The 13,051-nt window shown below is 38.7% G+C and overlaps 2 protein-coding genes across 3 annotated transcripts; both read left to right on the top strand.

Moving 5' to 3' along the window:
* The first annotated feature begins 960 nt into the window (after nt 1-960).
* LOC136671652 (mast cell protease 1-like) lies at nt 961-5,051 on the top strand. Of its 2 annotated transcripts, none has more exons than XM_066647421.1 (5): nt 961-1,036; nt 2,409-2,556; nt 2,838-2,985; nt 3,963-4,193; nt 4,729-5,051. In XM_066647421.1, exons 1-5 carry the CDS (start codon nt 979-981, stop codon nt 4,879-4,881), a joined length of 738 nt encoding a protein of 245 aa, XP_066503518.1. In that variant the 5' UTR covers nt 961-978; the 3' UTR covers nt 4,882-5,051. The 2 variants fall into 2 exon arrangements, with proteins under 2 accessions (XP_066503518.1, XP_066503519.1); XM_066647422.1 differs by having other exon boundaries at nt 2,841-2,985; nt 4,729-5,047.
* A 1,254-nt stretch (nt 5,052-6,305) lies between these two features.
* LOC136671655 (granzyme K-like) lies at nt 6,306-7,969 on the top strand. The gene is made up of 3 exons (XM_066647424.1): nt 6,306-6,363; nt 6,514-6,664; nt 7,830-7,969. Exons 1-3 carry the CDS (start codon nt 6,306-6,308, stop codon nt 7,897-7,899), a joined length of 279 nt encoding a protein of 92 aa, XP_066503521.1. The 3' UTR covers nt 7,900-7,969.
* Nucleotides 7,970-13,051: the final 5,082 nt, after the last annotated feature.

The raw sequence follows: 13,051 nt of genomic DNA, 5'->3' as shown, positions 1-13,051 counted from the left end.
TCGGTGGTCACTGCTGCTTGATTCTGCGCTTCATGATGTGCCATAGAAGACAGATCTGAACTGCTGGCACATGTACTCTGTGACTACGAAGCCATGTTGTTGTAGCATGTACAAAATGAGGCCTCACTTTGTCTTGCTGAAATAACCATGGACTTCCCAGAATGACACATTACATTGATGGCAGCATATAACTTTCTAAAACCCCATTGTTTGCCGCCACATCAATGGAAATTTCTGAGATATGTAAATCACCCATGTTGTGGTCACAGATGCACCCCACATACTTTGAGGGATGTAGGCTTTTGCACCTATCACTGATAACAGTCGGGATGTTTCATTTGATCTTTATTACAGAAAAAACAATGTTAGTTTTTCTTTAAACAAACCGAAACATGGACTCCTCTGACCATAGCACATTTTGGTATTTGGACCATAATTCTTCAAAACGGTGTGATGTGATACTTAATAAATTTTTCACTATCATTTTGCCCCTGTCCTAACTTTTATTTAGTGTTTTGCAGATTTAAATTTTAAAACTGTTTTATATTGACAAACACCTCTATGTTTAGTAATTGAAAGTCAATTAATGAAGCTTCACTATAATTAAAAAATAAAACAAATACTCAAAGTTTTCTGAAAATGGGGCTTGAAACTGGGTATAAGGCATTGTGTATTTTCATTTTTTGTTTGATTTCAATATGAAAAACTGCTGAAATACATATGATTTTGATATATGAAGTGATATATGCATATTGATCTGGGGGAAACTTTTCAACTATAGTACTGCTTCAGAAATTTTGTACGGTGCATTTTTTACACGTGTCTTTTAGCAGAGGTTAATACGGTTTCCTTTAGTTCTTGTTTCTCTGTAAATGCCCCACATTTACCATAAGCAATCATGGTTATTGGGAAATGAAGTGTTCCAGCGGGCTATTTAAACCCTTCTCCAGGGAAAATACACACCCTCCTTATCGCACCATGGCTCTCATCTCTCTTCTTCTGCTGACTGCTCTGCTGCCAAACCTCAGTCACTCAGGTAAGAGTTGTTTAAACAAAACAGGAATGTGGGAAAGTGTTTAGTGGGTCAGAAAATTTCAGCAGCATATATATATGATATCACATTAGAATCCTTTTTTTCATTCATTGATTGTCTGAAACTGCTTATGTAGTGATCCCTCATTTTTCACAGGGGATGCGTTGCAAGACCACCTGCGAAAAACGAATTTCCGCGAAGTAGAGGAAAGATATTTTTTTATGTATTTAATGAGTATTTGGACTTTTAAAACCCTCCCTGTGCTGTTAACAACCCACCCTTTGCAGTAAACAGTCATTCTATAATGTTTTTCAGCTGGAACTACATGTGATATCCTACCAGTTTCTTTAATAGAGTAATTCCTAAGCTGTGATTTAGCGTAAGTAAGTTTCACTCGGATGTGGACATGAACAATACATGTACTGTATGAAATAAATGATATATTATGTCACCTACAGGCCTAGTCTATGAAATTTTAATGGATTTAAAGAAATATTTTGGCTATTCATCTTTCACGGTTTTCCTAGATTGTCTCTCAATATCCGCGATATAGCAGCCATAAGCCCCCTTGAAAAACTCGCGAAGTAGCGAGAGATTATTGTAGTTCAGGGTCGCGGTGGGTTCGGACCCTACCAGGAATCACTGCGCGCAAGGTGGAAAACACCCATGAGGTGGCACCAGTCCTTAACAGGGTGACACACACTCACACATTCACTCACATACACACACCTACGGACACTTCTGAGTCGTCAATCCAACTACCAATGTGTGTTTTTGGACTGTGGGTGGAAACCGAACCACCCAGAGGAAACCCACACAGACACGAGGAGAACACACCGAACTCCTCACATACAGTCACCCAGAGCGGGACTTCAGCCCACAACCTCCAGGTCCCTGGAGCTGTGTGACTGCGACAACACCGTGCCATCCCACATTAGAATCCAAGCTTCTTAATTCATATTTCATTTAACTAGCAACTTTTGAAAATATTTTGAACCATCCCAGTGACATTTTAAGAACATTTGTTTAAATAAATATATAAAGATACAAATTCTAGATTTTTTAATGTGCCCTAAAACGTTGTCATGTATTTATATGCTCAATTCTTTTTTAGTTAAACAATTTTGTATTTCATTATTGTAATTTTTAGCAGTTGAACTTCTAACGATCCTGAAAACAGGGGTTATATCCCAGAAACAAACCAAATTCCAAATTTGATTGCGTTTACTGATGTTGTTTGAACTTGTTAATCCTAGTGTGCAGTTTTCAGCTGCAATTTCTACAATAATCTATATATAACTGTTGTAAATTGACATATATTTTAAGAGTCATGTAGAATGTGTGATCATAAGCTCTCCACGTTTTTCACACTTAGCTGGTGTTGATGTTGGAATAATAAATGGCACAGAGGCTAAACCCCACTCCAGACCCTATATGGTGTCTCTCCAAGTAAATGGAGGACACTTATGTGGTGGCTTCCTTGTGTCTCAAAGATTTGTCATGACGGCTGCGCACTGCTATAAGTGAGTTGTTGTTTTCTTTCTTTTTTTTAAATCACTGTATGTAAATACAAATGTAATGATATAAATTGCATTTTAATGCTTCAAATTTAGAACATCTCAAAAATGTACAAGCTGGTTGTCTGGCAAATTTTAGACAACACAGATGCTTCGAAGGCAGCCCCCCGCAGGCCCCATATTATTAATTGTAAAATGTCATATTTAATGCAATGTTTTGTTCATCATTACATGCTACTATTACCAAATATATTCAGTCAGTTAAGCGTCAACCATTTTGGTGTCAGCAGAAACTCGGAGATCACAGCAGTGCTTGGTGCTCATGATCTGTCAGACAAAGGAGAAGGTGCTTTGCGCAGGGAAGTGGAGACTTACTATGTCCATCCAATTTACCAAACTTGGCAAAACGTGGACTATGATATCATGCTCTTAAAGGTAAGAAACAACAGCAATGATAGTAATAAACTCAAACACCATGAGATGACAGGCACATTTTAGGCCCATGACAAGACCCTTAAGTTAAAAAATGGGCACATAGATAAAAATTTTAAGGTACAACACAAAAATGATGACTATAGCAACCAAGTTTTAATCAGAACATGCCAAGGAATCTTACAACAATCTGAATCATATTACATGATAAATGTTTGCCTTCAGTGTAAATCCCTCAAGACACATATTTTAATAATGATTAAAAATATCACCAAAACAAAAAATATTGTAAAGACCTTGAAAGAAAGATAAGTATTGAGACACAGCCATGTGAGCAGTAATTGAGCAAGGGTACAGGCAGTATTTGAGCCCAACACAGAAGCAAGTACCATGAAACATACCAGCCCTCCATAACAACTCCAAGCACAACATAAACTCCTAATACATCAAACTAGGGATCCAGAATTCAGCTTCAGCCCCTTGTGATGACTCAGGCATCCGTGGCTTGGAGTCCAGGAGTCCTCACTTGCCTTGTCAGATTTGTTAGTGCTGTACTCCCAGGGTGCTGAGCTGTCTAGTGGCTCACAAAAAAAAAAAAAAAAAAAAAAAAATATATATGAATCAGAAAACATGTATCTCACACTAACTTCCTGGTGTCATATTTTGGTTTGTAGAGACATTAATGGTTTGGACTGGCAACATCTATGTTGAGGAGAAAAAAAAATAAAATAAAAAAAATGATATATGTATATATATATATATATATATATATATATATATATATATATGATAAATATTGTGCATGAGGTAAACTTTTTAGTTTATCCATGTCCAGACAGCGCAGTGCACTTGTAGACCTTGGTTCATTAAGATAAAGATTCATCATTGCTAAATACAGTTCAGTCAATGTATTACTATTTATGTGAACAGACACTGAGACAGTTGCAGTGTAATTTTTAAACTTTCTAACATTGCTACAGCTCAAGGAAACAGTACCACTGGGCCCAACAATCACAACAATCCGCATCCCCAAAATAGAGGAGGACATCCCAGTCGGTACGATCTGCAGTGTAGCTGGATGGGGACAAACCGGTGACAATGAGTCCACAAGTAACCGTCTGATGGAAACAAGTATCAGAGTCATAGACTGTAAGAAGCACCGTGTAAATAAACAGCGAGTGTGTGCAGTTCATCCAGGAGGAGCATGCTTTGTAAGTAAAAAATGCTGATGTATGCGTTTCTTCTCATAAATATTGTTTTGATCAGGCTTAGCAAATTAATCATGCGTCTACTTGTTGTCCACACCTTCTGAACTACTGCTGGTCTCAAGGCTACTTTGAGCATATTTTACTGCAAACCATTTACACAATTCGTAAAATGTAAATGAAATATAATTAACACTTGTAATTGTGTACTAATGATATTTGTGAATGTTAATGTGAATTTCTGGCAACACAAAATAAGAAAAATCAGGTTTATAAATTTCCATATAACCCTAACTCTAATCTATAACCCTAAACTTAACCCAAATGCTGGCTTTAACCCTAAATTTAACTAAACCTAAATCTAAGCTCCAAAACATTAGGAAACTGCTACATTTTGTGTTTGTTTAATGCTATCGCTAACACCTAAATCTAAAAGGTAAATCTAAAACCCTTAAACCTAACCCTAAATGTAACACTCATAGGCAGTGATTTAACCGCTGACCACTAGTAGGACACTAATGCTCTTGTGTGTTGTTAACAGGGAGACTCCGGAGGTCCTTTAGTGTTTAAGGACACTGCAGTGGGTATTGATTCTTTCATTACTGGTACGTGTGAGGAACCCCAGGGTCCAAATGGTTTTGCCAAAATATCTGCATTCCTGCCCTGGATCAGTTCTATTCTTGACCGTGTGTAGCCCACATTTAACAAATGAGCAAAGCCAGACCATTTGGCAGATTTTATCTCAATAAAAGCATTTTTCTCAAGCATGATTTCTCTTGTCTCAAATGTTGTTGTTTTTTTAGCTAATGAACTAAATGAAGCAAAAAAGCAAACAATGTTTTTAAACATTTAAATAAAACATAAATATGAAGCAAGCAGGTTTTCTGTATGTCTGATTATTCTGATGTCTAAATGATGTCTAAAAAGTGGACTTACCTATTTAGTGACTTCATTCACAGTACAATTGCAGCACTGTGGCACATGGTGCTCAATTCTACACTCTCAGAAAAAAAAATACAATGTACAGGTACATTATTTTCACTAAAAGTACAAATTAAAATATACTTTTAAAGATACAACAGTGTTTTTAAAGTCCAGTTGTGTTCTCTAAGGTACATTACATTTCTAGAAGGAGGGGTGAATATTTGTAACCTTTCATTACAGGTCTATTTAAATTATAATACGTTTTAATTCTCAAAATAACTCAACAAAGTAAATCAACACAATTTTGGAATTTAGACTTATAATGGAGGGACGGCACAGTGATGCTGCAGGTAGTGTCGCTGTCACACATTTTGCAGGGTCCTGGGGTTGTGGGTTCTGAGCCCCACTCTGGGTGACTGTCTGTGAGGAGTGTGTTGTCCCTGTGTCCGCATGGGTTTCCACCAGGTGCTCCGGTTTCCTCCCACGGTCCAAAAACCCATGTTGTTAGGTGGAAAGTCTGTGGGAAATTATTCATAGCTGTGAGAGTCTGATTGACTTGGTGAGTGTGTGATCTCATCACAATATGAAATGACATGTAAGGAGTAATGACAAGAGAAAAAGTGTGTTTGTGTGTGTGTGTGTGTGTAGGCCCTTACCATTTTCAGCTTTTGCAAACAGGTAAGAAAGTTTAAGAATCACCGTGGCAAGTCGTTTGCTACATGTCATGGTTAAATCTAGAGCAGTTTACTCTGAACTCAGGATTAAAAATAATTAGATTCTGACACCAGAACTGGCTGCAGAAATACACATGATTACTTTATTTAAGAATAAGTCCTTACTATTATTAATTTGAGTTAGCCTGCACCAGCCCAGGCAGCAACTGAAATTCCCAGAAAATGTGTTGCTTTTATATTTTTCAAGGAGCCAACACCAGGCCCATAACTCATTAATAGTGTCATATATATATATATATATATATATATATATATATATATATATATATAAAGTAATATAAAGTTATTTTTGTGACAGTTTGCGAAGGTCACAGAAGTTGGTAAGCTTTCTGTTGGTTCTCCTTTCCGTGTTAAACACAAGGAGCACACCATAAGAAAGACTGGTTTTGGGGAACTGAAGATTTCCACATTGCTATTTAAACCCTTTTTCTTCTTCAAAGAGAACACTTTGCAGTGCATCATGGCTCTCCTCTCTGTGTTCCTGCTGGCTGCTCTGCTGCCAATCCTCATCCACTCTGGTAAGTGCTGCCTGAACAAAGTGAGACACAAGTTTCTATTCAAGGACACTAGCTAGTGTTAGACAGGAGTTAGAATGATTCAAATGGCCTGGATGTATGAAGGTGAATATTGCATTCCGATTACAACTCTTCCATGTCTTTCTCTTTCAGACAGTTTTGATGTTGGTATAGTGAATGGCACAGAAGCTAAACCCCACTCTAGGCCGTATATGGTGTCTGTCCAGACAAGTGGAGGGCACAAATGTGGGGGCTTCCTTGTGTCCAAAAGATTTGTCATGACAGCAGCACACTGCTGGAACAAGTAAGATTGAATTAAGTGTTTAATGTTTACTAATTATGATAATAATTGGAAATGTTTACATACAAGAGGCATATTAATAGCCATAGAATATTTGTAGACAATTTATTACTATGTTATTAAGTAGTAATAAAGGTGAATATAGTCATCTCCAGAGTGCTTACTTCGATGAATATTAAGTGCCATTAAAATGCCATTATTCGAATCCAGAAGTCAAAATAATTAATGCTTTGTTAATTGTGCATAAAATATGAACAATCTACAACAAAAAATAACAATGAACACCTTATGGATCAGAGACAAAGCAGCAACAGTCCAATGGTCGGTTACAGTTAAGGAGATATTTACTGCATCTCAGATAAGGTTCTAACATCAGCAGTACCATTCTAACAAGCAGGGAAATTAACCCTAGTAATGTGGTTGGGGGACTGTGTAAAATCAATGCGTTCTACTTTATACAGTAACAACTTCCTACGAAAATTACCCTCATTACTCTGAAAAAGCTGTTATCACCTAATGTGAGATACAGTAACAACAACTATTTTTATTTTGCATTGATAGCACTGATAGCATGTACATTCTTAGTATCTTGATGACTACTTATTAGTTTTTGAGGTAATAACCCAAATATTCCACAAAGTTATAAAGCAGTAACAAGAAATCTAACATAACATTTTGCTTCTAAACATTTACTACAGATGTGTAACATGTAAACAATATTTTATTTACTTATATTCTTCTTTTATTTACTTGTATTTACTTCTTTTTTGTAATGAGTTTCAAACAGTTCTGTGCTCTGCATTAATCCTCTCAGTAGCCTATTGTGTATTATAAAATCATAAATAGCACAGTAAATTCAACCTTTTTACTGCTTAATTATGTAGTAATAAGCAGCTATTTAAATATTTTCAGCTTGATAATAAGTTAGCAGCTATTTGTTGCATATGGTTTTATACTGAAATAGTCATGAGCAAATAAATTTGTTAGTCATTCCTTATTTATCCTAGTTACTCTTTAATAAGTAGTAAAAATGTGGTAGTTTAATACCAATTAGGCGTTTTTTGCTAGAAGAATTTGTTACTCCAGGGTATGTTGTGTTTCTGTAAATTTTTAATGTGTTGCAGTGACACCAATTAAATCTAAATATCTGGTATGCTCATCTAAACAGGAAATTGATATTCACGGCTGTCCTCGGTGCTCATAACCTGAAAGACAGAAAAGAAAAGAACGCTCTATAACAATGCAAGTGAAGAGTTACCATGTGCATCCGAAGTACCTTGACGATAATTCATTTGACTATGATATCCTGACTTTAGAGGTAAACAGCCACTTCATCTTTAATAGCTACTTTAGTTGAAGTAACTAAACAAAGTAAAACTTGACTCCAACTATAAAAATACATGCATTGAGTTGTCAAGGTTTTGTCTTAATCAAATAGCCTAATAATTGGCCTTTTGTATCATATGAGTCACATTGATGCAATATAATATATATATCTGTTTGACCTTGATGATAATTCAGCAAATATTGATTATCTCATAGTTACAAGGAACTGTCAAAAAAGAACTGTTAAAAAGAGTGTGAAGTGGATCTTGAAGAATTAAATGTTCTTTTTGGACCGTTCCCAAAGTAATTAAAATTTAGAAGATCTCCAAAAGATCCAAAATACACCCTCTCTCCTGAGGGAGGCGTGCTCGTTCCGGAAGTTTCACAAAGACCAGTCGAGTGAAGTTCAAAGCAAACCAAAGTATTTATTTTAATACTGGAACCAGGAGAACTAATACATAAGAAACGCAACCTAGTGCCCTTCCACGCAAAGTTCTGACTCTTGGGATCTGACTCCATAGTTTTATACCCCAAATGACGTATACCCTGCTGGCAAGGCGTTTCTGGCTGATTAACATATATTAATATGCATAATTAGACATGTTAGTACTCAGGTTTCTGCGTGCATGTTTCACATGCACCTATGACCCCAAAACACTCATCATGCCCTTCTGACTCTGTAGGTTTTATTACCCACATTCCTTTTCTGTCACCAAGATTCAGAGGGGTCACTAATGGACTTAAGGTCACTGAGATGCCCTAAAGTTCAACTGTCCTAACTAACACTTGGAATTTATACTACAAGCCTAAGTGCAGATCTGGTAAAGATCTAAGAAATTAGAAAGGTGTAAACACTGAGTCAGCATGTCAGTTAGTGTGCAGATTCTAAACTGTTTAAATGCATGGTTAAAATACTGGTTAATCATTCATATGAATACAAGGTTTCATACAATGAATATGTAATTATACTTTCTAATTTTAACTAATCATTTAAGGATATTTGTCCACTAATACAAAGTAATAAAATTATTTTTCACAACAATTTCCCCTTTTGACCTGTCCAACTGACAGGTCAATACATTTAGATAAATGGTAAGCAATTAATGTTAAATTGGTCTGCCTAGGTCACCCCCGGCTTGGCGAGTGACTTAGGTAGAGCGTGATGGCAGATTGTGGTGGTAGCGGGCAATTACACCGCTCCTGTTAGGAGTGGACACCTCTGTCCTACCACTCACTCTCTGGACTAAGAGATTACAATGAGCCCTATATGTGTATGTGTTAAAGTGTATTCTTCATCCGCTGGTAGGGATCTGCGCTGGGGGCAAGGATAGACTTTCCTTGTCGTGCCCCTGCCTCAGGGGATTATTCTGCCCCTATGTTGGTTGAGGCTGCTTGATCAGCCTCTTCTGAGGTGTTGTTTTCCTTCAGTGAATGTTTGATGTTAGTTGTCGGTGCGGCTCTGCACTGTGTGAGGTGGTACCACTATAAGCCTTTACCCTTCAGCCAGACTGCACAACTGGTTCTCTCTGTCCCCTGGTAAGGTCCTGTCCAGCGAGGTTCATACCACTTCCGCTTGATAACCTTCAGGAGGACCCAAGGTGAGACTGTCACTTCTGGATCCTTCTCCTCCGTTTCTTCTCCTTCTCTCCTTTCCTGCACCTGTATAGAGAAATCTTTACAAACAGCTTTTAGTTCTCATATAGCTGTCGGTACTCTGCTTGAGGTAGTTTCTGGGGGGACGCAAGTGCGCTGGAGGGGCCTTGAAAAGGTATGCCCCTCCCTAATTCAAAAGGAGTGAACCCTGTATTTCTGTTCACTTAACTACGGACACTAATTAAAACAATTGGAAGGGCATCAAGCCAATTCATGCCCGTGGCCAGTTTGATCTTTGCTAATTTAGATTTCAAATTTTGATTCATCCTCTCCACCTGACCTTGTGAGGCAGGATGATACACACAACCATAGCTATGGCGCAGCCCCAACGACTGCTCCACCCACTGCAGTGTTTTACTCGTGAAATGACTCCCGTTATCTGAAAAAATATTAAAAAAATAAATAAATAAATAAATAAATAAAAATTTCCTAGGAAACTCATGGTTAGAAATTCAACAATTAATCAGAAACTTACAGACTGATTTTGCATCTTCCCTCAGAGTGGGGAATGCCTCTACCCACCCCGAGAATCTATCTACCACGACCAGGAGATATCTATATCTCCTAATGGGGTCAATCATATCTGTGTAATCCATTTTAATCTCAATCTCATGAGAATCTGGCAGTGGAAACCTTCCTGGAGCTAGTTTAAATGCTTTTGCTACATTCTGAGTGTTACAAATCTGACATTTAGTGATGTAATCAACCACTAATGCTGACATGTATGGGTGCCACCATTGTTTTTAATTTTCCAGTGTTTTGTTGTTTTCCTATATGTGCAGTTCTACCTTCTGCGCCGATGGGTTTTGTTTCACTTCGTCTGCAATAACTGTCTGAAACTCATGTGTTTCCCCCTTTGCTTCCTGAACTACTGCGTATCCTGCTCTGACTTCACCTGTATCTGCCCTGTACCCACACCCATCCGTCCATAAATTCCATGACCCTGGAATGGGTGTGGCTTGTAAGTCTGGTCTTACTTTTCCTTGCCTTTCCACCTGTTCCTCGCATTCATGTGGTGGACCTTCCAACATCCCATCTGCCATATTAACTCCTTTGTGTGTAGGTGATGTTGGGTGCAGTCAATGCTTTGTGAATGCGTCTCTGTCTCAATGGAGTGAGTGTGAACATCTGTGAGTTTATGTACGCTACTACTCCATGTGTGGTTAGAATGCGCAATGGATATCCTGCTACTAAATGTGCTGTTTTCTGAACTAATTTAGTCAGTCCTGCTACATGTCTTGTGCACTGTGGTTGTCTCCTCTCTATAAGGTCCAATGGGACACTTAAATACATTAGTACTGCTCTACCATCCCCCTTTTTCTGAAACAGTACACCATTAATCACAGTGTCTGTTTCAGAAACATCCATGTAAAAAGGTAATGAATAGTCAGGTCTGGCTAAGTCAACTGCAACGGATAAGGCTTATTTAACATCTATTAACACCTGTTCAGACTCCACTGTCCAATTCAGCTTACCAGACAAATTTCTCATCCCTATAGATTTCACCATGTCCCTAAAAGGTTATGTTCGTCCGACAAAGTCAGTAATGTATTGTCTGCTGTAACCAGTCAGTTCTAAAAATGCTAACATGTCTTACACAGTCTCTGGTTTTTTGTTTATATTGGGCAATCCAAATTGGTTGTGTAATATTCATACAAAAATAGACAAGTGTCTGATTAGTCTATCATACATCATCTGGTCCTGTGGACCACAATGTGTCAGGTAGTGATGCTAATAATACCTCCATCTGTAGATAATCACAGTCCTCACAACCATGGTGTCTAGGCAGCAATTGATGGTGCAATGTGACTAAGATGGGTGAGTTATCAGTGATGTGATATGTCTATGTTGACTTTGAAAACATGACACCAGGCAGCTAGGTCCAGACCCAATCCGTGGCCTCATTTGCTCTTTTTACCATAGGGCCCAACTGCTTGGCCTCTTGTCTCTGATGGAGAGCTAGTGAAATGTGTGGTGCCGCCTTGTCAGACAGTTTTTACCAATAATGTTGTTGTCATGTTAGTGAAACAGGAGAAGCCACCCCTTCAGGACCCACATAAATCCCTGTGGTGTCAACCGACCACTGTGTACCCTCTAATTCTGTTTGAAAAATTCATAATAAGTTAAATCTCCCCCTACATCATAGAACAGGGTGACATGGAATGGGTCGGGCAGAGGAACGTAGGGTGCCATGGTTGTAATCCAAGTCGACCAGTGGTGGAACAAGGCAATGAGTCGTGGTGACGGGTCCGTCTGTCCAGTCACTAAACCCCAATAAATGTCTACCGACTCATCCTGCTGAGGTCTCATCAGGTACATACCATCAGTGTACCCCACCACTGCCACAGTTTTTGTCCGTCCAACCACGTAAGAGTGATCCCATCTGGTTGTCATAAAATACAGACTCCCATTTCCATCAACAAGTCTCTACCACAAATGTTCAAGGGTGCTTGTGGTGCAATTAAAAATGAATGTGACACAGTCTGTGTACCAGTACTTGACTGGCAAATGTCTTGTTTTTGGCAGTGATGTAGATGTCCCCGAGAAGCCCCTTACTTGCACAGTGTGTTCGCTCATCAGATGTGCAGGTAATACTGTGTTGATGGCTGACCATGTGGCTCCCGTGTCTACCAGAAAAATGATTTCATAGGCCCCCACAGTTAATGACAGCATGGGTTCTGCCCTGGCCCTGCTGTCCTGGTGCTCCTCTTGGCCCCGTCAATGTCCACCCCACGGCTCCATGCTGTATTGGCCAGCAGGAAGATGTGATGGCTCCGGTTTTGGTGCCGCCTGTGGGTGTGGTGCCTCACATTGTGCTACCCAGTGGTCCAAAGCTCCACATCTTAGAGACGCCCCTGTCCGACGGCGGGCCCTGCCCCTCCACCTACCATTACCACGCCCCCTGCCCCATGAGTAGGGCTGATATTAGAAATATGTAATTATATGGTGGGTTTTGTGGTGGCCCAGATTGAGTAAGCATGTATGTGTTTTTGTTCATAAATATTTGTGGTGATTGCATATGTGGCAGTGCAGTCATAGGCATCATGGTGTCAGACTTTGTTTGCTTTTTATTATCATTTATATATTTCCTGGCTTCTGCTAGTATAACAGTTAGTAGGTCTCTTTGTAACTTAAATATCTCCTTGTCTTTATTATCAAATCTTTCCTTATAATTGTTCATATAGAAAAAATCATAGTTAGGTTTAATAAATGTCAAAGCCTGTTTTTCTATTTCAGTTGCTTCCATGGAAGTAGTTGATCTTTTAATAATATTTCTAAAATCCCCAAGTGCTAGAGTCATGCCACCAGTCAGACTGTCCAGCTTTCTAATCCAAGCAGCCGCTCCACTACAGAAAGGCGGAAGCTGATCGACCAAAGTCTGTGCATCAGTTAATGATAATGGTACATATT

The sequence above is a fragment of the Hoplias malabaricus genome, chromosome 16 (genome assembly GCF_029633855.1).
Source record: "Hoplias malabaricus isolate fHopMal1 chromosome 16, fHopMal1.hap1, whole genome shotgun sequence".
Taxonomy (NCBI): domain Eukaryota; kingdom Metazoa; phylum Chordata; class Actinopteri; order Characiformes; family Erythrinidae; genus Hoplias; species Hoplias malabaricus.
This window is presented reverse-complemented; position numbering and strand designations above follow the sequence as displayed.

Coding starts and splice junctions, on each gene's coding strand:
- LOC136671652 (XM_066647421.1), top strand. CDS start 979: ATGGCTCTCATCTCTCTTCTTCTGCTGACTGCTCTGCTGCCAAACCTC. Junction 2,557..2,837: donor ACGGCTGCGCACTGCTATAA/GTGAGTTGTTGT, acceptor TTTTGGTGTCAG/CAGAAACTCGGAGATCACAG. Junction 4,194..4,728: donor ATCCAGGAGGAGCATGCTTT/GTAAGTAAAAAA, acceptor TGTTGTTAACAG/GGAGACTCCGGAGGTCCTTT.
- LOC136671655 (XM_066647424.1), top strand. CDS start 6,306: ATGGCTCTCCTCTCTGTGTTCCTGCTGGCTGCTCTGCTGCCAATCCTC. Junction 6,364..6,513: donor GCCAATCCTCATCCACTCTG/GTAAGTGCTGCC, acceptor TTTCTCTTTCAG/ACAGTTTTGATGTTGGTATA. Junction 6,665..7,829: donor GCAGCACACTGCTGGAACAA/GTAAGATTGAAT, acceptor TCATCTAAACAG/GAAATTGATATTCACGGCTG.